Genomic DNA, 27604 nt, shown 5'->3' on the forward strand with positions numbered 1-27604 from the left:
ACTTCCACCAGTTGGTATGAGGTGCTTTTCCTGGAATGCTATATTGGGTATACGCCAAACATGTCCTCAGTTCTGGTGTCCAAATAATTAAACTTTAGCTTTATCTGTCCAAAGAACATGGTTTTTGTCTACATTCACTCTGGGAAGCTTCAGTTTGGCATTCATGTTCTTCTTGGAGAGCAAAGGTTTTCTCCTTGCACACCTCCGATGAAGGTTAAACTTGTGAAATCTCTGATTGTGAAGGGATGCACTTTCACATCAACAGTAGGAAGAGCCTGCTGTAGGTCCCGTGGTCACATTTGAGGGTTTTTGGAGACTTCTTTTAGCATCTTACGGTCTGCTCTCAGGCTGAACTTGCTTGGACGGCCAGACCTGGCCATGTTGGAAGTCGTTTTGAATGTCCTCCACTTGAAGACTATTTTCCGGGCAGTGGAATGGCTGATTTTATATTCTTTTGAGATCTTTTGAAATCCGCTGACGTCACATTTGCATTTTTCGTCAAACCAGGAAGTCACTCATTTTTATGGTGCGGGATTAAAAAAAATGGAATAAATATATCGATGGCTTCCACATACATCCAAGTGGTCCATTTCATTCAGGAGTATAAAATACCATGTGAAATATGAAATAAACATGCTTTTGCTTTCATAGACACTTTAAATAACTTCAGTGTTTTATGCCTCGACCAGATTTGATGTCGCTAAGATCAACTGGTTTGGGGCCGTGTTGCTAAGGTAAACTGGCACCAGAGGCTGAATTTTCCCCAAAATTCCGTTAAGCCTTCTCTCCACTGTTATTATTTTGAGGGGTCTTCAAAGCGAAAATGGCAGGCTTTCTGTGTATTCTCAGCCGTGAATTCTTTTGTGGCTCTACTCATGACAGACATGCCTGCCAAATTCCTCATTGCTCATTTCAACTGGCTTTGGGGACTGGATTTTCAGAAATGCACCTAGTACTGCCAGGGGCTTTTTATGGCCCACTGGTCTTAGATTGCCCGCCTCAGGTGATTTTGCTTATTTACCGGTTGAGATGTTGACCTAAGGAAGTAATGTACATGAATAAAATCTGCCGATCACGTGTGGTCGTTCTTGCAAAGAAGCGTTCCGAGAGTACGCTCGCTGTACCTTTCTAGGAATTCTCCGGACTTTGCCACCGCAACTGAGGTTTGTTGTTATAGCCGCATTCCTTCAATCGCCCCCCCTCTTTTCCCTATCATTTTTTTCTTCATCTCCCCTAACTCAAATACGGGGAGTCATCCCTCTAGGAAAACCTGCGGTAGCTCCCGTCAACTCCACCCTTGCAAACTGTTTCCCATCAGCAGCGGTTCATTCTAGATCCTGCAGGCAAGCAGTGGACATCCAGCTGCTGGTATGTACAAGTTTCTATCTCATATTGTGGGAAACTGCTTTTATCAAGTTTTTGGAGTGCTTTATAATATACCAAAAACTGCTCTTGATTAGTCGAACGCTTCATTTTTTTTATGTGCTTAATAGTTTTTTTATGTGCTTAATAGTTTTTACGACGGACCAGATTGTTTGGTTTTTACCCATGCAACATTAGAAATGAAGTTCATTTTTACTCATACATTACATATATTTTGCATCAAAACAAGTACAGAGTCAAAGTTTCATGGATCTTGAAATAAAACTTTCTATACTTAAGTTGCTTAGTTCAATTTCACACAGGAAAGAAGTGCTCAGTATGTATGATTAACGGTTCTGAGATTTGAAATTTGAATCCCTGCTTTGTGTTAGTGTTTTTTTCCTATGTACACTGGTTTGGTTCATGGTCTTTGAAGACCTTCCTTATCATCTTTGAGGTTGAGGTTTCACGGGCCACATCCGTGACAATTATACAGTGAGGAACAGAAGTACTTGCACTCCTTGTGATTTTGCAAGTTCACTCACTAAGAAAATAGGTAGGGGGCTGACATTTCAATCATCGATGCATTTTCACTCAGAGACATAATCCGGAGCTCACATTGTATGAATTATCAATAATTTATTTGTAATTTTACTGGGGTTCCTAAGTATTTGAACCCCTGAGAAAATCCGTGGTAATATTTAGTGCAGAAGCCTTTGTTTGCAATTCGAGATGCTCAATTTCTCCCACAAAAATTATTGCAATCACATTTGATTTAGTGGTAATATCTTGATTTATTTTGCTTGCAATGAAAAAACAAAAGAAAATGGGTAAAAAAATTAAATTATCATTTTACGCAAAACTCCAAAAATGGGCTGGACAAAAGTATTGGCACTAGAGTGATCGATCGGGTCCGATCACGTCATTTTCAAAGTAGTGGAATCGGCAAAAAAATATCGGCCATGCCTTTTTAAAATATATATATACAGTATATTTTTTAATTAAATCGTTTTCTAATTGTATTTAACGTTACAGACATAATATGTTACACTCATCCAGAGTCTTTAGTTTAGGCTTAAGGTAGGGTTATCAAATTTATCCCGATAATGGCGGTAATTAATAAAAAAAAAAAAAGTATCACGTTAAAATATTTAACGCAATTAATGCATGCACTGCACGACCCACTCAAGCATTGTCGTGCTCAATCTGTAATGGCGCCGTTTTACCTATATAGAGAGATAAAAGGATGTGTAAAATGAGTAGAGTGAATTTTGGCAGCCTTTGGAGCCTTTTTTTAATTGGCTAAAGCCTTACAATCCCTCTCCCTACGATTAGAAATATCATGGGAAGCAATGTGGGGAAGCAAGGTAGCAATTGATCTTTTTCTTAACACCTTATGTTATTTCCCAACGCAGAGAAGATATATCAATTGGTAGCACTACGCACAGTAATGGTTCCACTTCCCATCATGCATTTGGGCATGGTTACAGTATCATTTACTGAAAGCTCAACAAATACACTAGATGGCAATATTTAGTCACAATATACAAAGTCACAAGTCTTTCTATCCGTGGATCCCTCTCACAGAAAGAATGTTAAGAATGTAAATGCCGTCTTGAGGATTTATTGTCATAATAAACAAATACAGTCCTTATGTACTGTATGTTGAATGTATATATTCGTCCGAGTTTTATTCATTTTTTTCTTAATGCATTGTCAAAATGTATATGATCAGGAAAAATTATCGGGAATGATTGGAATTGAATTGGGCGCAAAAAAAAAAGCAATCGGTTCGAGAAATATCGGGATCGGCAGATACTCAAACTAAAACGATCGTGATCGGATCGGGAGCAAAAAAACATGATCCGAACAACCCTAACTGGCACCCTTTGAAAAATGTGATTCTTCTCTATTTTGTGTAATTTACAGTACCTGTTACTTACCTGTGGCACATAAAAGGTGGTGGCAATAAGTAAATCACACTTGCAGCCAGTTAAAATGGATTAAAGTTGACTCAACCAGTGTCCTCGTGTGTACCACATTGAGCATGGAAAAAAGAAAGAAGACCAAAGAAGTGTCTGAGGACATGAGACGCAAAATTATGAGGAAGCATAGACAATCTTTGCCTGGCACAACCAGACTATTCTCCCTGTATTTTTCAAACACTGTGAGAAATAGTCTGGGACCCCCCATTAACGGCCTCTCGAGCAAGGAACAAAATCGTCTAATCAGATTCATGTATTTGCGTGACGTGTTCTTAACGAGTAACGTCACTCTTGCGCGCCGAAAGTCGTTTCTACAACAACACAGATGGCGAACGGGAGAGCCGAGAATATGTTCCAATTTGCGGCAAAACCAGTTTTAAATTACCAAAAACACATCGAAACAAGTCATTGACAACAGTCAACATGGCTCTCACGTCTGCCAGTCCCTTATTGGTCCACTCCGCTGTCTGTTTGCTGTGGCTTGCTCCGCCCTCGGAATTTGATCCGCCGGACGTTCGTCAGACTCAATTGCCCGAACAGCGGTGAGTCTGGTATACCAGGCAAAGGCAATCTCAAGTCTGCAAGTCCACCACCAAAGACCTGAATGTTCCTGTGTTTACCGTGCACAGTTTCATCAATAAGTGTAAAGCCCATGGCACTGTGGCTAACCTCCCTAGATGTGGATGGAAAAGTAAAATTTAAGAGAGATTTCAACGAAAAATTGTGCAGATGGTGGATGAAGAACCTCGACTAACATCCAAACAAGTTCAAGCTGTCCTGCAGTCTGCGGGTACAACAGTGTCAATCCGTATTACCATACTTAAGGTTAGGTTAGCAGCACCCAAGGTTTCTCATTTTTCTCATTTTAAAATAACATAGTCACTTACTAGTACCAGTATACATTAATAACTATTTATTAATGCACTAATGTATATGTGAAATAATGTTAAGTAATGTATTAAATATATTAAAACCTAACCTTAAGTATGGTATTATTTCATGTGAACACAACTTATAAGTATTACTTCACCTTAATTAACCATTACTGAATGTTTTTTGGACCCTTATTGTAAAGTGTAGCACATGTATGCCTTAACTAAGAAATTATAAATGCTTAAGTTCCCCCCCTCTTAACCTTTATGAATAATCACTGAATGCTTTTTGGATCCTTATTGTAAAGTGTAGCAAATGTGTCCCTTAACTAAGAAATTCTAAATGCTTAAGTACCCCCCCCTTAACCTTTATTAACCATTACTGAATGCTTTTTGGACCCTTATTGTAAAGTGTATAATAACTAAGAAATTATAAATGCTTAAGTTAACAAACCCTAACCCTATATAGGCCTATATGTATTTTTTAATTTTACCAACCTATTAGTTACTGTCATGTTTTGCATTAACTAATGCATTAACTAATGCATTAAGTCATGTTAATTATATTGGGGCTTTCAAACGATTAAAATTTTTAATCGAGTTAATCACAGCTTAAAAATTAATTAATCTCAATTGAAACCATCTATAAAATATGCCATATTTTTCTGTAAATTATTGTTGGAATGGAAAGATAAGACACAAGACATATATACATTCAACATACTATACATAAGTACTGTATTTGTTTATTCTAACAATAAATCAACAAGATGGCATTAACATTAACATTCTGTTAAAGCGATCCATGGATAGAAAGACTTGTAGTTCTTAAAAGATAAATGTTGGTACAAGTTACAGAAATTTTATATTATGTTAATGTTTTCGTTTTAATAAAATTTGTAAAATTTTCAATCAAAAAATAAACTAGGAGCTCGCCATTGTTGATGTCAATGATTACACAATTCTCATGGTGCTGAACCCATAAAATCAGTCGCACCCAAGGGCCAGATGTGGGCGACAAAACTCCCAAAAAACACAAGTAACAAGTGCACATGACCCTGAGCTGTCATTTTAATCTGTTTGAGCGGGGCATGTGCGTTAATTGTGTCAAATATTTTTAACGTGATTAATTAAAAAAAATAATTACCGCCCGTTAACGTGATAATTTTGACAGCCCTAATTAATATATTAATAAATGTTATATAAGCAATCATATTAATTATTGTCTTGTTACTTAAACATTAGTTATTGTCTTAAAATGCATTAACTAATGCATTAACTCATGTTAATTAATATACTCATCAATGCTAGATAAGGGATTAAATGAATTATTGTAATGTTACTTAAACATGAGTTATTGTCTAAAAATGCATTAACTAATGGTAATTAAGGGACCCTCATTGTAAAGTGTAGCACATGTGTCACTTAACTAAGAAATTATAAATGCTTAAGTTGACAAACCCTAACACTATATAGACCTGTATGTATTTTCTAATTTTACCAAACTTTTAATTACTGTCTGGTTATGCATTAACTAATGCATTAACTAATGCATTAAGTCATGTTAATTAATATATTAATAAATGTTAGATAAGCAATGATATTAATTATTGTTACGTTATTTAAACATTAGTTTTCGTCTTAAAATGCATTAACTCATGCATTAACTCATGTTAATTAATATACTAATAAATGTTAGATAAGGGATTAAATGAATTATTATAATGTTACTTAAACATGAGTTATTGTCTAAAAATTCATTAACTAATGGTAATTAAGGGACCCTTATTGTAAAGTGTGACCAAAAAAACTAGTAATTTAGACATTTCTGCGTCCATACAAACATTTTTTTAACGTGTTTTATTTTATTTAACATTTCGATCTAAAAACGACGGGGGCCAGATAGCCGGCAAGACGTGCTGAGGCAATAGTGACATCGGAATTCAACCTAAATAAGTTGTGTTTGTATATTTTAAAAAATTGCTTTTGTTGAGTAAAATTAAGATGATTTTGCATGCTTTCCTCAAGTATTAAGTTTCTGATGTCAAAATTGAGTGATATATTCACTGTTGAAAACTTATGTCAAAATTGCCCTAAATAAAAACAAAATTAAGTCGCTATTTCGGGCAAAAGCTTAAATGATATCTCAAATATTATTATCTCTGCATTTGGTGATTTTTGTGCATCTCACGTAAAATCTGAGAGTTTTATAGCAATTTTAAGTTTTGTTATACTTATATCAAGAAATATTGAATCAGGATTTTATGAGGGAACGACTTTGAACTTTTTGATGCCGCTGCTCATAGAGATTCATATATGCCTAAGGAAGGTGCCTGTTTTGGTTTTAGGCAGTGGTGAAAGTGGCCCAGAACGGTCAGGAACGCAGTTCCGGTATAAGATTTAGGGCTAGAATGCTGTTCTGGTACACGAAGCTTTGATTCCGAAAATATGACTGCAACTGTCAAAACGCGGTGTAAAAAAAAAAAAAAAAAATGCTAAGCCGCCACACATGCATTTCATCTCCAAGAAGAAAACAATCTACCAACATCAGATTTACATACACAAGTGTTGACAACAAGCATAATAAAGTGCTTGTGTAGCGTAATCCGTTTCCACCGATATTTATTATTTATTTTATTCCACGGACGACATGGAGCTTTCCCCAGCTGCTGCAGTTATCTGAGTCTGACGATGATGAGTCACGTGAATGTGTGAATGCACGCAGCAAAGAAAAACGCCTGGACTCATTTTTCCGTTCAATTGGCTAACATAGTGACATGTGATCAGCAGAGATAGTTAGCTCTGATTGGTTCAAATGTGCATGTTTTCTGGAACAGCAAAAAAAAAAAAAAAAGTTTGTTGAATTGATGTGACAAAAAAAGGGCAATGCAACAGAAATGGATCAAATCTTTAAGAGCAGGGAAATAGTTGTGGAGGTTTGTTTATCATATTAAGTTTTATTTGCTCTGATGCGGAGGTTTAGAACATCTTAGCTGTCAATGTGCACTTTGGACTTATATTTGTTCATTCATGTTAGGCTACTTATTCATTTCCTTACGGTTTAAAAAAGTCAATGTTTGCGCAATCTTCAAAATATATTCCATTTCACTCTGCATAAAATACGTCATTTGTACTTATTTTTCTGAATGTATGTTACTTATATCTTTATTATTAAAAAAAGTAAATGTTTACATTAACTTCAATTTTAATATACATCCTATGTTCTTAAGTAGTTAACATTGAAATTTGGCATTTAGTATGTGAGCAAATGAGGGAAAATAAAAGTTAGGAGATGGAGGTTTGGGTTATATACTTTTATTTTGCAAATCATTGAAAAAATACAATTTTGAATGAAAATCCGTTTTTGTATGTGTTATAGAAATAACTGCCAAAACAGTTGTCTTTGCATTTCAGTAGTTTTAGGCTGTTTGACCCCCCCAGAAAATGATAAAAAACAAATAAATAAATAAACATACAAAATTTCTGGCTCCGTGGCGACCTTCACGTCGGGGAGTTCCGGCAAAAAATTCTAACCACTTTCACCCCTGGTCTATGTCTGGTCTAACGTCCCTTCGTACTGTCCTCATTTCTTGCCTTCCTTAAAAGATTTGGCATATTTTGAGATTTCGTCATGTGCTCATGGACCATCGAACTAAGAATGTCACAGCAGATAAATTCCTTTAATTTCAACCTTTTCCAAAAACAGTCATAGACTACCTATCATTTATATTGTGGGTTTTCTATGATGAGTACACCTACAAAGAGTCGTTTACGGGAAAACAGAAAGATTGATATTTGGATTGGAAACCCACTACTTTTTTGGCCATTCACTTCCAAAGACAAACTCATAAATTATTAGAGGGATTCAGCTACTGAAGCCAGTTTCTCTTGGACATCTATCATGTGTAGACCTTCAAAAAAGGTTCCAGAAGCCTTTCCTGAGAGGACACAAGACAGATTTGGATTTTTGGTTCAAACTATTACTATTTATGGTTTTGGCCATTTCTAGGCCTGTTGTCCTATAGTTAGCTTCTAAAGCCATTTCACAAAATGAAGTTTGCGTCCATGTTGTATGAAACAGTACTACCACATAAAAGGATGCATTAATGAAAGAAAGGTTTAAAACACAAAACAATGACTGCTTATTCTAACATCCGGCATGCTTAAAACCTCCCGTGCTTTGGGGGGCCTTTGTTCTGGTTAGAAGCATGGATTCCAGATGTTGTGAGTACCTTTGGGATGTTGTGGAGATATTTCACCACAGATTCCTTGATGGCCACTGCAGGAAAGAGAGGTTCATCAAAATGAATGTCAAAATGAATTAAGACTCAAGGTTTTCTTTCAAAGGCATTGCACGTTTTCCTTAGCGTCAACGGCATCCGATGAGTTAAAGGTGCTAAGAAATGGTGAGCATGTGAAAAAATGGTAATGACTGCACTAATGTAATTTAACGACTTTGGCCCTCAAATTCAATGCATGAGTGAATGACCATTTTTTTCACCAATTCTGGTTGTGTCATCACAACCAGAATTGATCATCTCCAGCTTTCATTAGAGTAAGGTTGGCCTTCCCGTATTGTAATTTAAACAAATAAAATGGCTAGGTTCATACTGCAGGTCTTAATGCACAAATCCAACTTTTGCGTGTTTTTCCGACTTGAGTAAGCCATTAACTTGACGGTCTGAACGGAACATGTCGCACAGAATTGGACCATTTCAAATCTGATCTAGGTTTTAAATCTGATTTGGGCCACATTTTTCAAAATGTGGCTGCAATGCTGATTTTTGCAGCCTTTTAAATTTTCGTTTAAGTCTTAGCTTTTTGGACGATAATACTTATTGGTCTTCGTCAGCGCTTAATTTGTAAATCATAAGGTGCCAGAATGCAAAGTATATAGGACACGCAGGGATGACGAGATGGGCACAGGTCCCGGAACATACGTAGAAAATGGTGCTGAAAACAACACGCAAATGCCCACTTGCCATGCTGTGGGACTTGCAAGCCTCAATTTCAGATAATATCCATGGTATAAATGTTATGACAACAATTTACAATTATTTAGGCTATAATCTGCACAGCACAGGAAGTTGCCCACATGAACACAGGTGGTGACAGTTATGTGCAGTCTAACTTGTAAAACATATTAAAAAAATCTTAGATTACAATAAAATAACACAAACCCATTCTTTTGCGAGTTTCACCCCCCCGACTTCTCTGGCCCCAAAGTTCCCACCGCCTTACAACTTGTGTATCCCAAACCCAAATTTCCCATAAGCCTGTTGCTGACTGCTGGCGCTGTAACTGGCCCCAACTCCAGGTGGCGCTGAACCTGACCAGCTGCTGCCACGGTAGCAGCCTCCTGCCCCGGCTTGGCTTGCTGTCCGTGAACCTGGTTAGCTGCTGCCGCGCTAGCCTCATGCTGCACCCGGTCCTTCCCGTTAGCATGATCGCTGCTGATGCTCTCATCGCCGTTTGTTGCTTTTCTGGCTCGTTTTGAACCATCTTGCTTCTTTTTGAAAAAAGACATTAGATGCAACTGTCTTTCTGGCATGTTGAAATACCGTTGGCTGCTTGCTCCCCAGATGTTGCAAGTTTTTTTTTTTGTTTTTTTTATCGGGGCGTGATTTGTTGGTCCAGCTTTTCAGTGCATTAACAAATCTCAGACTCTTTGAAATGACTTTTTTTATTTTTATTTTTATAAACAACATACAATTCTTGGAATTTGTTCTGTAAATGAATTTATGCATATTATTATTTTACTTTATACTGTAATGTCTGTAACTATGCACGGTCCCTTTCAGAGATGCTGGGACTGGAAAGCAGTGAGGTAGTAGGAAGCAAGGGGGAGATGGGCTAGAGGCAAAAGTTAGCGGTAGAATGTGGCGGCAGTCTGTTGTTATTTTGTTTATTGATTTCTTACTGTTGCCACAATAAGCTGGAGAAAGCCATCAACGACTTCTCTCCTTCTTTCCTCTCAATCGGGGCTATGACAATACATTTTTTAAAACGTTTTTATATTATTATTTTCTATACACGAGAGGTGCCGGATCTGCCTAAATAGGTCCCGGAACACAGGGAGGCCAAAATCAAGAGGTGCCGGATCTTGTTCCGGCAGGATCCGCTACAAATTAACCCCTGGTCTTGGTCATATTTTTAGTCATCTTAAAATGTGTTTGTCTTCGTCTAGTTATTATCAACGAAAACTCAAGACTAATTTAGTCACGTTTTAGTCAACTCTATTTTCGTCTGTAAAAAAAAAAAAAAAAAATTACTCATAAAAATAAATAAGGTTAACAACTATTTCTAATGAACATGGAAAGACAAGCACATATTGTAGCGTGTACAAGGACAATGTCAATTTGGTGATACCACACACACTCGGCACGAAAACAGTACATTATTTTTTAATTAATCATACCCTCCTGGACACCACAAACTGTATCTAAAACAAAGTTGTCCGAGAGTTAAAGAGGACGCTTGCCATTAGCATGAGCCTAATGTTAACACGAACGTGAATGCCATGCTAACGCTATGAGTTACATTTAGTGTGTGAAGATCACTCAGCACAGACCTTTAAAGGCTAAAGCAACATTGCATATTCTCTCTGGCAAAATAAGAAAACAAATCCTACCGTTTATGCAAGCCTGGAGACGGAAGAGCAGCAGCACGTCATATGAGTGGCACAAACAGACACTGCTATGATGCAGGCTAACTACACTTAAATGTCACACATTGTAAATATGTGACGTAAACTATTATGCATTTTGGTTTCGTTGTCATCTCGTCAGACGAAAACTGGTATTAGTCTCGTTATGTTTTAGTCTCCCAAAACACCTTTTGACCTTGCAATTGTCTCGTCATGGAGACTTCCAGACTTTGAGGAAATTATGGCCCACCTCCGGCATCTGAGGAGAGGAAAGCAGTGCCCCATTAACACTGTGTATATTGCAGATTGGGTACTGCTGACCTTGACTCGGGACGTCGTGAGTCGGTGGGGAGAATACAGTTCTTCGAAGAACTCCTCAATTCCACCAACTCGGCTTCCTTCGAGGAAGCAAAATCTGTGTACTCCGAGCGGGACTCTCCGATCTCTGGGGTTGAAGTCACTGAAGTGGTTGGAAAGCTCCTCAGCGGCAAAGCCCCGGGTGTGGATGAGATCCGCCCGGAGTTCCCAAAGGCTCTGGATGTTGCGGGGCTGTCGTGGCTGACACATTGGGGACAGTGCCTCCGGATTGGCGGACTGTGGTGGTGCTTCCCCTTTTTAAGAATGAGGACCAGAAGTTGTGTTCCAATTATAGAGGGATCACACTCCTTAGCCTCCTCGGTAAAGTCTATTCAGGGGTGCTGGAGAGGAGGGTCCATCGGGAAGTCGAATCTCGGATTTAAGAGGAGCAGTGTGGTTTATGTCCCGGCCGTGGAACAATGGACCAGCTCTACACCCTTGGGTTGGTCCTCGAGGGTGCATGGGAGTTTGCCCAACCAGTCTACATGTGTTTCGTAGATCTGGAGAAGGCGTTCGACTGTATGCCTTGGGGAGTCCTGTGGTGGGTGCTCCGGGAGTACGGGGTACCCAGCCCCTTGGTAAGGGCTGTTCGGTCCCTGTACGATCGGTGTCAGAGTTTGGTCGGCATAACCGGTAGTAAGTCAGATTCCTTCCCAGTGAGGTTTGGACTCTGCCAAGGTTTCCCTTTGTCCCCGATTCATTTATAATTTTTATGGACAGAATTTCTAGGTGCAGCCAAGGCATTGAGGGGTTCCGGTTTGGTGGCCTCAGCATTGCATCTCTGCTTTTTGCAGATGATGTGGTGCTGTTGGCTTCATCAAGCCATGACCTCCGACTCTCACTGGAGCGGCTCGCAGTTGAGTGTGAAGCGGTTGGGATGAAGATCAGCACCTCCAAATCCGAGACAATGGTCCTCAGTCGAAAAAGGGTAGTGTGCCCTCTTCGGGTCAGGGATGAGATCCTGTCCCAAGTGGACGAGTTCAAGTGTCTCGGGGTCTTGTTCACGAGTAAGGGTAGGAGGGAGTGGGAGATTAACAGGTGGATCGGTGCAGCGTCTGCAGTAATGCGGTCTCTGCACGTTCGTTGATGAAATATTTTCGCTATAGTCATCGTTGACGTCTTAAGTCTGCCAAATTGGATGTCATGCAGCAATTACGTCAGCAAAGAGTGAGAGAGGCAGGGTGGACAGAAGCGATGGAGCTGTTCATTACCATTAGCGTCTAGCTTGACCACAGGCATAAAAAATATACTGTAATTTTCGGACTATAAGCCGCTACTTTTTTCCTTCATTTTGAATTCTGCGGCTTATAGTCCAGTGCAGCTTATTTGATTATTTTTTTCAGTTAATAGGTAACAATTTATTACAGAGCGGCATCATAACATTGTCATAAGACTGTCATCGATACTTATGACATATCATGGGCATTACTGAATGCTTATGTCGTGAAGTGACATCCGGCAAATTATGTCACTAACTCCATTTATGTCCAGCTCGGATCTTTTACATCCATTTAAAAGTGAGATAATTTGCTTAGTAACACAGAATGACATCTGTTATAAGCATTCATAAATGCTCATGACAGTGTCATGTCATAATTATGATTATCTAATGACAGTCATATGGCGCCACTGTGAATTAAAGGTTACCAAATACCATTACTAGCAATTAATGAAACAAGTGGAACAGTAACTGAAGAAATTATTAGCACAGGACATGAATTTTGATTGTTATTTACATCTGTAGCGCTGCAATGCATGCTAGGAGGCATGTTGGACAACAACAGTGTTGACAGCAGGTGGCAGCAGAGGTTGACTGTTTGACAGTGATGGCCAAATTAAGCTTCTTGAAGCAATGAAGCTTTGCAGCCAATTGGTTCAAAGTAATTGGTATGATGCCACTGTCAAATAAAAGTATTACTACTGGTTAATATCTTTTTCGTGTAAATATCCCATAATACATACTTAATGAGATACATACATACGTACATACTACAGGACAGCTGCGGCTTATAGTCCAGTGCGGCTTATCTATGAACAAATGCCGTTTTTGTGCCAAATTTGGTGGGTGGCGGCTTATAGTCAGGTGCGCCTTATAGTGCAAAAATTAGGGTAGTTACTTATATTATAGTTATTACACCCAAAACAATGCATGAGGGAACGCACTCTTTTTTTTCAGCAATTCTGGTTGTGACATCACAACCAAAATTGATGACAATGTCTATCTTTCCAGTGCTACGTTTGCGAGTACATGTTGACAAAATGACAGAACGGTCACACGGCAACAAGGGTATAGTGCATTTCTGGATAGCATGCTAGCAGACTGCAAAAATTTGCAGCTCATTCTGGGTGTGACATCATCTTCTGTTAGTTGAATCAATAGTGGGCGGGGCCAGGGAAGCTGAGAAAGGAAGTCAAATTAGCATCTAATTTCATTATTATGCCTTTTCTGGCACTTTTTTGTCCAAAGTATAGTCTGCTATCATTATAAAGCCATTTTACAGTACCTCTAAACAAAAGAAAAGCATGTGCCTATTTCATAGTAATAATATATTCGGATTTAATGAACTAATGTACATCTCTCAACCTTCTGAATCTAAACAAGTCATTTTTTAAAAACATTAATGACTGGGAGGGTGGATGACTAATTGCCATTTTATCACAGTTTACAGTAAACTTGAGCAATGGAAATGTTTTTTTTCCCAAAACTTTCCATCATTATCGCCACAGCTCGTAGCGTTCTCCTGCCAGGTTTGCGGTGGTAAATATTGCCGAGTCATCCGTGGGAACCTGACATGTGGATTTTTTAATCAGTTTCAGCAGATCCATTTTTGGGGGGCGGTGGGAGCGACTAAAGTGAACACAATGTGCTTTTGGACCATACAAATATGCTTCTATGGATAAAAAATGTTAGCATGATTTAGTATTACACATTATAGATATTTTGTGAGCTTGCATGCAGTCGGTCGGCCCACGGGAAGCGCTTGTTATGTCATCGCTGACTGCTTACTGGTGCACAGTGTGAACATGACATCATTCTGGATGTTGCCGGGGAAACATCTGCACGTAACCACACTGCGGGCAAAACGCAATCAAGTGTGTCACTTCCAAAGATTATGTTGCCATATGCTTAATTGGACAGTACTTGTACTCCTACATAGTTTTTTTCCCCCCCAAGTAGGCGCAATTGGTATATGTGGTGTACAGTCATGTGAAAAAATTAGGACACCTCATTATGTATTCAGTTCTTTGTTAAGAAATGCTCACATATCAATGTCTGATCTTATTTTTCTTTATCTCTGTGTTTGAAGAAAGAAAGAAGTGATTGAATTGCAGGTAAACAACAAAAATTAACATTGTTTTACTCATGAAAGCAAATATATCAACAAAAATGCATATTCTAACTGAGGAAAAAGTTAGGACACACTACCACCTAATAGCTAGTGTTCCCCTCTTTGGCTGAAATAACTTCAGTGAGACGCTTTTTGTAGTCATCTACCAGTCTTTGACTAGTAGAAGCATTACGTAACCCCAACCACTGCTGCTACTACTACTACTACTACTACTACTACTACTATTGCACCTTATAATGTGGTGTGCCCTAAATATGAATACGGCATTGCAAAAGGCCATTCATTAAAGGTGCCCCTTACAATATGGAAAATACTAGGGATGTCCCAATCCAGGTTTTTGCACTTCCGATCTGATACCGATATTGTTTTGCACTTCCGATCCGATACCGATACTGGCCGATATCGATACCGGCCTATCTGAGCATGTGTTAAAGTTTAAAGTTATTTAGCCTCCTTACTTAGTTGTCAGACTCATGTTGAAAAGGGTTTTAGTACTCTTGATAACAACTAGCCAGCTGAATTGGGTGAGTTTGAATAACACACAACGGTTGGTAAGAAGAAACTGACCTGTTTATTCAGTGACAAACACAAAACATTATAAATAACAAACAGAAATGGCATAGTCATTCAGTATAACGTGCAAATAATATTGTAAACTGTCTTTAAAAAGCAAAACACACAAACAACCTGAGTGGAAAATCCCACAAAACCCCTAAGCTATTAGGTACTTTTAATGTTTCGTGCATTAGTTACAATAATTGTATTAAAAGCCTCCCAGGTTTAAATAAATGACTATTTCAGTATCAATTTAACATTTTAAAATAGTAAATAAAATACTCAAGTTCCCATTCTGTATCAGCAGCTTTAAACTACATTCAATTCATTTAATTTTGAGAATCAACTGTTAAAGTTCTTAAAATTGCTCCCGTTTTTCCATAATTTCCCTTCTGTCTACTTTCGACATGTGAAAGTTTTAAAACTGTTTTGAAGATAGATTCAAGTCAAGATTTTGCCGATTTAGGAGTATTTTAGATAAAAAGTTAATTTGGTTCGCTTGGAAGGTTCACAACAGCCTACTAGGGAAGTCTCCTGCTTTAAGATGGCGGCTGTTTACTAACGCATCTAGTTTTCAATACTTCAATGTTGCTAACTCCGTCGAGTCTGTCATGTTGCATCTAGTTCTATATACATATGATATCTATTATCTCCAGGAAAACGATGTTGACGTAGTTTGTAGCGGCTGTCAGCAGCAGTCAGGTATTCTTGTGTTTTTTATCCAGCGGCATGAGTTGAACTAAAGCCGTGAGTTGAGCATTGGCATTACCCGGGTCTATGACAAGCATGATGTTTACTCTCGGGACGCAATGCGGTCCGTTTCTCCTTACGTCCCGAAGACCGCGCTGTGTATTAGTTCCGCTTTACTTGACATATTTCAATAATCGGAATTTGGATGTTTGTGAATCGTTCTCGAATCTTCCACGGCCAAATCGCTCAAGGATGTAATGACGGCTGGGCATGTTGTACCGTGGTTCTAAGTGTTGGATGGTGCGTCTTTACTCACGAGAGATAATGGCTCGTCATCCAGAATGAATTCTTCGGCAATGACTCTTGTTATTCCCTGGGCTTTGGGACTGTCAACTGCCAGAGTTTGTCAAGCATAGCAAAAGTTTCTGCCAGCGTTAGTTGCGTAGGACCTTTCTTTTTGTCTTCGGTTTTCTTAACATACTCCTCATATTGTTTGTGGTGGTATTTCGCTAAATGCTTGATTAGGTTGGTTTTATTAAAACTTCTTACAGCTTTACCACCACGCTTGACTTTATTGTGGCATATGTTGCACTCTGCTTCTTCGTCTTTGTCATCCTTTAAGGTGAAATGATCCCACACAGCTGACATTTTTACCGATAAAGTCTCTTGGTAAATTGGGAGATGGTAATGTAGTGTGTTGAACTTGTGCCATAAAATGCGGACCGGATTTTAGGGAAACCGAAGCAAAAACTGGAATGGATTATGTAAATCGGTGCGGTGGAAAACCCCGACTGGACTTTAAAAAAAAACTGGATCAGAAGTCTGGATCGGAATTTTTCCGTGTCGGCCGATCCGATACCGGTGCGCATTTTTTTGCCCATATCGGCTTTCGATCCGATCCAAATATCGGATCGGGACATCTCTAGAAAATACATTATTCTTGAGAAGCTAATTATAAATAGATTTATAAATTAATTAGGGCTGTCAAAATTATCGCGTTAACGAGCGTTAATTTTTTTTAATCAATCACGTTAAAATATTTGACGCAATTAACGCAGACGCCCCGCTCAGATAGATTTAAATGAAGTGAAACGCTCACTTGCTGTGTTTTATGGAGTTTTGCCACCCTCTGCTGGCGCTTGGGTGCGACTGATTTTATAGGCTTCAGCACCCATGAGCATTGTGTAAGTAACTATTGACATCAACAATGGCGGGCTACTAGTTTATTTTTTGATTGAAAATTTTACAAATTTTATTGAAATGAAAACATTAAGAGGGGTTTTAATATAAATTTTGTATAACTTGTACTAACATTTTTCTTTTAAGAACTACAAGTCTTTCTATCCATGGATCGCTTTCACAGAATGTTAATAATGTTAATGCCATCTTGTTGATTTATTGTTATAATAAACAAATACAGTCCTTTTCCCTTCACCGGAAAGTGTGATCTTTACATACCGAACTTTGCTACTGACCTATTTCACAGCATTTTACATTGATAAATCACACAATTTGGCATCATGAATGGCCTCATAATGACGTGAGTTCACTTGCTTCGGCAAGCACTTTTGAAATCACAAAAACTAAAGAATGTTTTCAGTCATCAGTCATGATATTGACAGAAAGAGGAAGAGAAACTCCACCACTCCCAGCTGAACACATCAGCTTCTGTTTGGGCCAGCGTATCGCAAGACACCATAACCACGCCTTATACGTATAAAAACTCTACTGGCTGAAAGGACAGCTGAGACGGCTATCAGGGACAAGAAATCACAGTCCAAAATTCTGAATTTGCATACTCCTACTCATTTTGCAATATACATGGGACAAAATTAAAGTATTTGTGTAAAACTGCCGCGAACATAATATCGGAATTCATCAGTCTTTCCATCACTCTCTCAGGTATTATGGAGTCCTGAACTCGACGTGAACTTCCAAAGTGAAACAGAACCTTACAGACTTTCACTGACTTCCTCCCTGGTCATGGGGAAGGTCTACTACATCAGTAAGAACGTGGGACTTGGACTACTTGTATTAGCTATTAGCGCTCTGGTGACAATCATAGCTCTGTCTATCACCTACGACAAGGAGAAGGCCAAGAATCGAGTTAATACTGGGGACCAAGCGGCGATCAACAGCGATATCCCGGATCCGACCCCCGTAGTCTCAAAGGATCCGTGGGACCAGTACAGACTCCCGTCCACGCTGGTCCCCACCTTGTACAACGTGACGCTATGGCCTCGCCTGAAGCCCAACGCAGATGACCTCTTCATCTTTACCGGACGCTCGGATGTGGTCTTCACCTGTCTCGAGGCTACGGACATGGTTCTGATCCACGCCAGCAAGCTTAACTTCACCACCTTCGATGGACGCCACGCCCTGCTGAGAGAGCTATCCGGAGGCTGGACCCCGGCCATCACGAAGTCCTGGCTGGTGGTGGAGACAGAGTACCTGGTCCTGGAACTGTATGGCAGCCTCAAAGAGGGTGCATCCTACGTATTGCACACTGAATTTCAAGGAGAACTGGCAGATGGCCTGGACGGATTCTACAGAAGCGAATACATGGAAGATGGAGTGAAGAAGTAGGTGTACCTGACGTACGCTGCTGGCCAAAAGTATTGGCCCCCCCTACAATTCTGTCAGATAATGCTCAATTTCTCCAAGAAAATGATTGCAATTACAAATGCTTTGGTAGTAATGTCTTCATTTATTTTGCTTGCTATGCAAAAACGCAAATGAGAATGAAAATCATTATCATTTTACACAAACTACAAAAATGGGCCAGACAAAAGTATTTGCACCCTCAGCCTAATACTTGGTAGCACAATCTTTAGACAAAATAATTGTGTACAACTGCTTCCGGTATCCATCAATGAGTTTCTCACAATGCTCTGCTGGAATTTTAGACCGTTCTTCTTTGGTCAACTGCTCCAGGTCTCTGAGATTTGAAGGGTGCCTTCTCCAAACTGCCGTTTTCAGATCTCTCCACAGGTGTTCTATGGGATTCAGGTCTGACCACTTTAGAAGTCTCCAGTGCTTTTTCTCAAACTATTTTCTAGTGCTTTTTGAAGTGTGTTTTAGGTCATTGTCCTGCTGGAAGACCCATGACCTCTGAGAAAGACCCAGCTTTCTCACACTGGGCCCTACATTATGCTGCAAAATTTGTTGGTAGTCTTCAGACTTCATAATTCCATGCACACGGTCAAGCAGTCCAGTGCCAGGGGCAGCAAAGCAACCCCAAAACATCAGGGAACCTCCGCCATGTTTGATTGTGGGGACCATGTTCCTTTCTTTGAAGGCCTCGTCTTTTTTCCTGCAAACTGTATGTTGATGGCTTTTCCCAAAAAACTCTACTTTTGTCTTCCAAAACGTTTTTGGCATTCTCAGGTAAGTTTTGGCAAACTCCAGCCTGGCTTTTTTATGTCTCTGGGTAAGAAGTGGGGTCTTCCTGGGTATCCTACCATAGATCCCATTTCATTCAGACGGCGACAGATAGTACGGGTTGACACTGTTGTACCCTCGGACTGCAGGACAGCTTCAACTTGTTTGGATGTTAGTCGAGGTCCGTTGTCCAACATCTTTTGTTGAAATCTTTTGTCAGTTTTTCTTTTCCGTCCACATCTAGGGAGGTTAGCCACAGTGCCATGGGCTTTACACTCATGGATGACATTGCGCATGGTACACACAGGAACATTGAGTTGGACTTGTAAACTTGAGATTTTGCTTCTCAACTCCTCAGACAGTTCTTCGGTCTTTTTTATTTTCTCCATGCTCAATGTGGTACACACAAGGACACAGGACAGAGGTTGAGTCAACTTTAATCCATTTTAACTGGCTGCAAGTGTGATTTAGTCATTGCAACCACTTATGTGTCACAGGTACGTAACAGGAGCTGTTAATTACACAAATTAGAGAAGCATCACATGATTTTTCAAAGGGTGCCAATAATTTTGTCCGGCCCATTTTTGGAGTTTTGTGTCAAATGTAGGGCTGTCAAAATTATCGCGTTGACGGGCGGTAATTAATTTTTTGAATTAATCACGTTAAAATATTTGACGCAATTAACGCACATGTCGCGCTCAGACAGGTTTAAATTACAGTAGAGTGAAATGCCCACTTGTTAATTGTGTTTTATGGAGTTTTGCCGCCCTTTGCTGGCGCTTGGGTGCGACTGATTTTATAGGCATCAGCACCCATGAGCATTGTGTAAGTAATTATTGACACCAACAATGGCGGGGTACTAGTTTATTTTTTGATTGAAAATTTTACAAATTTTATTAAAACGAAAACATTAAGAGGGGTTTTAATATAAAATTTCTATAACTTGTTCTAACGTTTATCTTTTAAGAACAACAAGTCTTTCTGTCGATGGATCGCTTTAACAGAATGTTAATAATATTAATGCCATATTGTTGATTTATTGTTATAATAAACAAATACAGTCCTTATGTACCGTATGTTGAATGTATATATCTATTTTGTGTCTTATCTTCCCATTCCAACAAATTTTACAGAATATATATATAATTTACAGAAAAATATGGCATATTTTATAGATGGTTTGAATTGCGATTAATTATGATTAATTAATTTTTAAGCTGTAATTAACTCGATTAAAAATTTTAATCCTTTGACAGCCCTCGTTAAATGATAATGATTTAATTTTTAATCCATTATCTTTTGTGTTTTTTTCATTGCAAGCAAAATAAATAAAGATATTATTACTAAAGCATTTGTAATTGCATTCAATTTTTGGGAGAAATTGAGCATGATCTGACAGAATTGCAGGGGTGCCAATACTTTTGGCCAGCAGTGTAGGCTTTTTCTATTATTGTGTGTTTTCTTCTCTAAGGTGTGGATTGGATTTCTTTACTTTTTCAGAGTGGTTGCCACGTCTCAAATGCAAGCCACCTACGCCCGGAAAGCCTTCCCATGCTTTGATGAACCCGCCATGAAAGCAGTCTTCAACGTTACCATCATACATGACAGGGACAAGACGGCTCTTTCCAACGCCCGGGCAATAGGTTTGAAATTCTATATTTTACAAAATCCCAATTTTGGAACTAGTGGGAACTGAAAAAAAAAAAAACGCATTAGCTTCATTCTCGCATTAAGTCATTAATGCTTGAAGTTCCTAGAACTAACAGGTTCCGGTAGCTCGTGAAACATTTACCACACATTTCCATATGAAGTGTGGGGACCTTAATTTTCCTTGCTTCTTGATCTGGGAGAAAATAGGTAATCTATCATGATAATAGACGTCGCGTTTACTATAAGTTTGGAAAAAAAAAAAAAATGGATCGTAATATATATAGACTAGATGCGTTGCTACATGACTTGAGCAATATTGCCCATAAAGAGATCATGTCACTGACCCAGGAACTTTACCTCATGAGTAGGGCTGTGATAATATATCCAAAAGGCGATAGATCGAGATACTTAAGCCCCTTTCACATATGCCGAAACACCATTAAAATCCCGGGATTTAAACGGGCAGCCCTTGCGAGTGAAAGCAATTTTACGGGTCGACTCACACGGGGATTAAGCGGACATTTCACGGATCGCGTCTCAGTATAATGTCCGGGAACGTCCCGGGACGAGGCGTATTTAAAGCAAACGTTAAATTCCCTTGTCACAGCACGATGGTTGATGACGTACCGTATTGGTCCGATTATAAGACGACCCCCTCTTTTTCAAGACTCAAGTCTGAAAAAAGACTTTTTGAACACCAAATTAATTTTTATACAGAAAATAATTACAGTTCATCCGAAACAAATGATTATAACAATATATTTGAGAGAAAAAGCATGTATGTTATTTTGCCTCATTCAAATCTTAATATCTGAACATTTCACTATGTAAACTTAAGTGGAATCACATTTGTAAATGAATGACTTCTGGTTTTTTAAATGTAAATAAACCAATATATTGAATGACTTCTGGTTTTTGAAATGTAAATAAACCAATATATTGTGATAAAACCACAAAATTGCAATAAATGCATTAACCATCAAAGTGAAGTCTAACTGTAACTGTAGTCTTGAAACAAATCTGAATAAGGAAAAACATTCCAATAAAATAATGCCAACTGGTTAAACTTGAGATATCTGAGATCTATCATGACAGAACATCGCTTCAATGATATCTGGCGCCATCTAGCGTCGTGAATGGGTATAATATTGTTGGGTCTAAAACACCTTCTTCAATTTAGCTGTTTACCTACAGCGAGGTGACAAAAGCAGGACACAAGGAGGCAGGAGACAGAGAGTAGACTTTTACCAAACTGCAGTTTTGGGGAGAGTCGGAGAGCGCAACGTGCCAAATCGGAATCTCACCGAGGTCTCTCTCCGGACTCCCCGCGCTGCTGACTTTTATTGAGGGCTTGTTGCTGGGCAGAATATAGTTGCAACACTGTTGTCCAACGTGGCAGTTTCAATCGGGCAAGTTCCTTATTCTAGTCATTGATTTAACAGTCACACTCTTGATTGAATTAACAGTCACACTCTTGATTAAATTAACAGTCACACTCTTGAGCGGGCAAGATAACTTTGTTTGAACACACATTTGCACTCAAAGTACTGTACCTTGATGGAAAAGTACTGAGACGTTGTGTGATGAATCACCATATGTGTGTGTATCTATTTATCAGCAGAATGTGAGCAATTGCCGGTAATAAGAATGTAAGCACATGATTATGGGCTAAAACTGTCTTCTTCATAATAGCTTGGGAGTGCGCGTATAATAGCTGTGGGAGAGCAATCTTGTATGACCCGCAGAGTACAATGGTCATACAATTAAGCATATCTTACAAATGTCTACAACGCTGAGATTTGTCATGACAGAACATCGCTTCATTGATATCTGGCGCCATCTAGCGTCGTGAATGGGTATAATGTCTAGACCGCGAATACAAGACGACCCCCTCTTTTTCAGTCTTCAATGCAAAAAACACCGTCTTATATTCGGGCCAATACGGTAAATATCATGACGGGCCGATCGTCACTTCCTTCTCTCTTCGCAGTAAGACGAAAAACGATAAACAAACATCGTAATTATCTCGGCACCCTTCTCTTGAATCACCTGGGATTAAATACTCTATGAGCTTGAATTGGCTGCATTTACAACATCCCGAAAGTTCCCTCAAATGGCTCATTATATCAAAGGATGTTCAAACTCATGGTTTCAGAACGAAACGAAAATTACGAAAAAAAACAACAAACTATATACCCTAACTAGCAATTAATGAAACAACTAGAACAGCAACTGAAGAATAATCAGCACAGAACATGAAGTGTGAATGTTATTTAGATCTGTAGCACTGCAATGCATGCTGTGAGACATGAGGCATGTTGGACGAATCCAGTGTTAAGAGCAGGTAGCAGCAAAGGTTGTCTCTCACTCTCAAGGTTGCAGTAATGGCCAAATGGAGCGTGTTGAAGCAATGGTGGTTAATGATGGTTCATTTGCTCTATGCCACTATCAAGTGGTGTAACATATGTATGTATGTACTGTATGTTGTGTTGTTTTCAGATTGAGACTTGTCTGAATTTTAGACAATTACATCTCATTCCAGTGTTGGAGATACACTATTGTAAACAATAACCAGAAATCGAGAAGCAGTTATGGTGTTCGTTTCTGCCCCACAGATGTCAGAGACACAGTAATAGAGGACACCAAGGTCCGAATTACGACGTTTGAGCCCACGGCCAAGATGTCCACCTACCTTCTGGCCTTTATTGTTAGTGACTTTACCTACGTTGAGTCCAACCGGCAGAATGGTGTGCAGGTACAGTACAATGCAATTTGACTGAAAAGAAATAAACAGTGCATTCAGAAAATACTTTTTTTTTGTTCAGGTGCGGGTGTGGGCTCGAAAGAAGGCAATCGCCGATGGACATGGTGACTACGCTCTCAATGTCACTTGGCCTATTCTTAAGTTCTACGAACGCTACTATGACGCACCGTACCCGCTCCCCAAGTCTGGTGGGTGACCTAAAGCAATGGGAAAAATATACAGTCGATACAATATTTGGCTTTAATTTGAAACCATACCCTCTTACACCATAGTTGTTTGCATTTCTAAAAAAAAAATTCTATCCATCCATTTTCTCCCGTTTATCCGAGGTCGGGTCACGGGGTCATTAACTTCAACAGAGAAGCTCAGACGTCCATTTCCACAACCACTTCATCCAGCTCTTCTTGGGGGAACGCTTTGGGTTCCCCCCAGCCGGGAGACATAGTCGCCCCAGTGTGTCCTGGGTTGGCCCCGCGGTCTCCTCTCAGTGGGACGTGCCCGGACCACCTCACCAGGGAGGCGTCCCAGAGAAATCCTAATCAGATATCTGAGCCACCTCATCTGGCTCCTCCCGACAGGGAGCAGCAGTGGCTCCACTGCTAGCCCCTCCTGGATGACCAAGCTTTTCACCTTATACACCGGAGAGCCCGGACACCCTACAGCGGAAATTCATTTCTGACGCTTGTACCCGAGATCTTGTTCTTTCGGTCACAACCAGTGTTGTGACAGATTACTTGAAAAAGTAATTTAATTACTGATTACAGTGCCCTCCATAATTATTGGATTTATAATAATTATGTGTTTTTTAGCTTCTAATATTTTTTTTTCTAAATAATATGGGACCTTAATGGAAAAAAAGAGAAAAATCCAACCTTCAATACAAGTGCATTTATTCAGTGGGGAAAAAATCCCACATAAAGAAATAATTATTTGACATCAAATAACGTGTGTCACAATTATTAGCACCCCTGGTGTTAATACTTTGTACAACCCCCTTTTGCCAACAAAACAGCACCTAATCTTCTCCTGTAATGTTTCACAAGATGGGAAAAGACAGAAAGAGGGATCTTCAGCCATTCCTCTTTGCAGAATCTCTCTAAATCATCCAGAGACCTGAGTTCTCTCCTCTTCAGCTCACCCCACAGGTTTTCAATTGGGTTGAGGTCTGGGGACTGAGATGGCCATGGGAGGCGCTTGATTTTGTGTCTGGTGAACCATTTCTGTGTAGATTTGGCCATATGTTTAGGGTCATTGTCTTGCTGAAAGACCCAGTGACGACCCATCTTCAGCTTTCGGGCAGAGGGCAACAGATTTTGATGGGTGGCGTGGCTCAGTGGTAGAGTAGTTGTCCCCCAACCCAGAGGTTGTGGGTTCGATTCTTCGCCCTTGTTAGGTTTTGTGTTTGGTTTCACCTTGTGTGACTTGTCCCTGTGATTACCCATTGCTCTCACCTGTGTGTGTTTTCCCAGTGTATCCTGCAATCTGCATCCACCTGTGTTACCCAGCTGTTCCTCGTCTCGTTACCCCTTGTCTGCGTATATAATGACCCAGTTCCTTGTCTCTCCTTGTTGCGTCATTGTCTATGTCAGTGTCAGCGTCTATGTCTCTCCAAGCCCTCGTGTTCCAAGTAAGTTTTTTGATACCCAGCCTTTTGTTAGTAACCTGAGTTTTCTTTGCTGCTGTGTTTTTGGAATCACCTCAGTTTTGGTTTGTACTTTGTTTTTTCTGTCGGCCTTAATTAAATCATTTTTTGCACCGCCCTATCTGCCTCGCTTTTTGTTTCCCTGCAATTGGGTCCACACATCCTGCCTGCCTGCCTGCTCATTCCTGACAGCCCTGATGAACTCGCCTAAGTATCCTTGAACAAGATACTGAACCCCACGTTGCTCCTGGTGCTGCGTCACCAGTAGGTGAATGGCGAGATAGTGTAAAGCGCTTTGAGCGCCTTGAAAGGTGGAAAAGCGCTATATAAGTATAACACCACCATTTAAAATGTCCTGGTATTTCAAAGCATTCATGATGCCATGCACCCTAACAAGGTTCCCAGGGCCTTTGGAAGCGAAACAGCCCCACTGCATCACTGACCCACCCCCATACTTCACAGTGGGTATGAAGTGCTTTTCAGCATGCACATCTTTCGTGGCACGCCAGACCCACTTAGAGTGTTTGTTGCCAGAAAGCTCAATCTTGGTCTCATCTGACCCAAGCACACGGTCCCAGTTGAAGCCCCAATACCGCTTGGCGAACTCCAGACATTTGCGTTTATGATTGTGAGTGAGGAAAGGTTTTCTCCGTGCATGCCTCCCAAACAGCTTGTTGGCGTGTAGACAGCACCTCATACCCACTGTGAAGTATGGGGGTGGGTCAGTGATGCTGTGGGGCTGTTTCGCTTCCAAAGGCCCTGGGAACCTTGTTTTAGGGTGCATGGCATCATGAATGCTTTGAAATACCAGGACATTTTAAATCAAAATCTGTTGCCCGAAAGCTGAAGATGGGTCGTCACTGGGTCTTTCAGCAAGACAATGACCCTAAACATATGGCCAAATCTACACAGAAATGGTTCACCAGACAGAAAATCAAGCTCCTCTCATGGCCATCTCAGTCCCCAGACCTCAACCCCATTGAAAACCTGTGGGGTGAGCTGAAGAGGAGAGTACAGAGGAGAGGACCCAGGTCTCTGGATGATTTAGAGAGATTCTGCAAAGAGAAATGGCTGAAGATCCCTCTTTCTTTTTCCATCGTATGAAACATTATAGGAGAAGATTAGGTACTGTTTTGTTGGCAAAAGGGGGTTGTACAAAGTATTAACACCAGGGGTGCTAATAATTGTGACACACATTATTTGATGTCAAATAATTATTTCTTTATGTGGGATTTTTTTCCCCCACTGAATAAATGCACTTGTATTGAAGGTTGGATTTTTCTTTTTTTCTATTAAGGTCCCATGTCATTTAGGAAAAAAAAAATATTAGAAGCTAAAAAACACATAATTATTATAAATCCAATAATTATGGAGGGCACTGTATGTCTCAACAAAATAATCTAGTTACTTGAAAAATGTTATCGTATGTAATTGACTCTCCGAAAATTGAATTTAAAGGGGAAGATCAAAATTGTTCACATGAGGCTTAATCTTCGAGTTAATGGAGGTTTAATTAGTCGATGGATTTGATTTCAACCACCATTGACTTGCGCTAGCTTAGCCACTCTGGAGCCCTGAAACTAACAAATAACTGAGAAAATGCATGGAATTGGTTGAAATCAACCTCACCGACTAAATAAACCCCGCTAACTCGAAGATTAAGCCTCATGTCAAAAATTCTGAATTTCGGGTTAGGGCGAACAGCATATCTTTGCCAATGTAAAACAATGCAAATTGACTGCACAATAATCAAAAACACACAAATGAATTGCACAGTGCAGTAAACACAAAGGTGGGGGCGGGTGCGGATGTGCGCGCACAACCCAGAAGTACACCGTACACAGACGCGGTCAATTTTGCCACAAAACGTGCCGACAACTGAGCACATTACACTCAATCGGAATTACAACACATCCCAAAGACGCTAAACAAACACGTCACTTCACGGCATTGATGTGCAACACGAATATGATGTAAAAAATGCTTGCCGACTTGGGGCGATGACTACCCGCGGTTGCAATAGCAAAGCTACGAAATAGCCGTGCATGCAGAGGCTCCAACCTATCGCTGGAACTCTCCAGAATGAAGGAAAAATACTCACGTTCATTCATGGACGCACACAGATAAACATTCCCTCTCACATCTCAACAGGTGGCTGCACTCAGCTCTAATGTGCACTCACTCTGTCTTTCTCAGTCCCAAAACACTTAGCGCGTGTGACTCGAGACCAAAACTGAATGTAACTATTAGTGGTTACAATGGAAACGAACATATTTTCTATTCAAAATTCTCTTCATACATGACTACAATATTATTCATTCTACATACATTATGAGCAGTGTTGTCAGTA

The 27604-nt window shown here is 39.8% G+C and overlaps 1 protein-coding gene across 2 annotated transcripts in view; it reads left to right on the forward strand.

Moving 5' to 3' along the window:
• The first annotated feature begins 1243 nt into the window (after positions 1 to 1243).
• Positions 1244 to 27604, forward strand: part of LOC130921267 (aminopeptidase N-like) — a 54618-nt gene continuing 28257 nt past the window's right edge. For both annotated transcript variants that reach the window (XM_057844946.1, XM_057844956.1), the window contains exons 1-5: positions 1244 to 1368; positions 17720 to 18399; positions 20699 to 20841; positions 23464 to 23603; positions 23674 to 23800. In XM_057844946.1, the coding sequence (XP_057700929.1) occupies positions 17801 to 18399; positions 20699 to 20841; positions 23464 to 23603; positions 23674 to 23800 (1009 nt within the window). In that variant the 5' untranslated portion in view covers positions 1244 to 1368; positions 17720 to 17800. The remainder of the gene's footprint in view (positions 1369 to 17719; positions 18400 to 20698; positions 20842 to 23463; positions 23604 to 23673; positions 23801 to 27604) is intronic.

This window comes from Corythoichthys intestinalis, chromosome 1 (assembly GCF_030265065.1).
Source record: "Corythoichthys intestinalis isolate RoL2023-P3 chromosome 1, ASM3026506v1, whole genome shotgun sequence".
NCBI classification, from domain to species: domain Eukaryota; kingdom Metazoa; phylum Chordata; class Actinopteri; order Syngnathiformes; family Syngnathidae; genus Corythoichthys; species Corythoichthys intestinalis.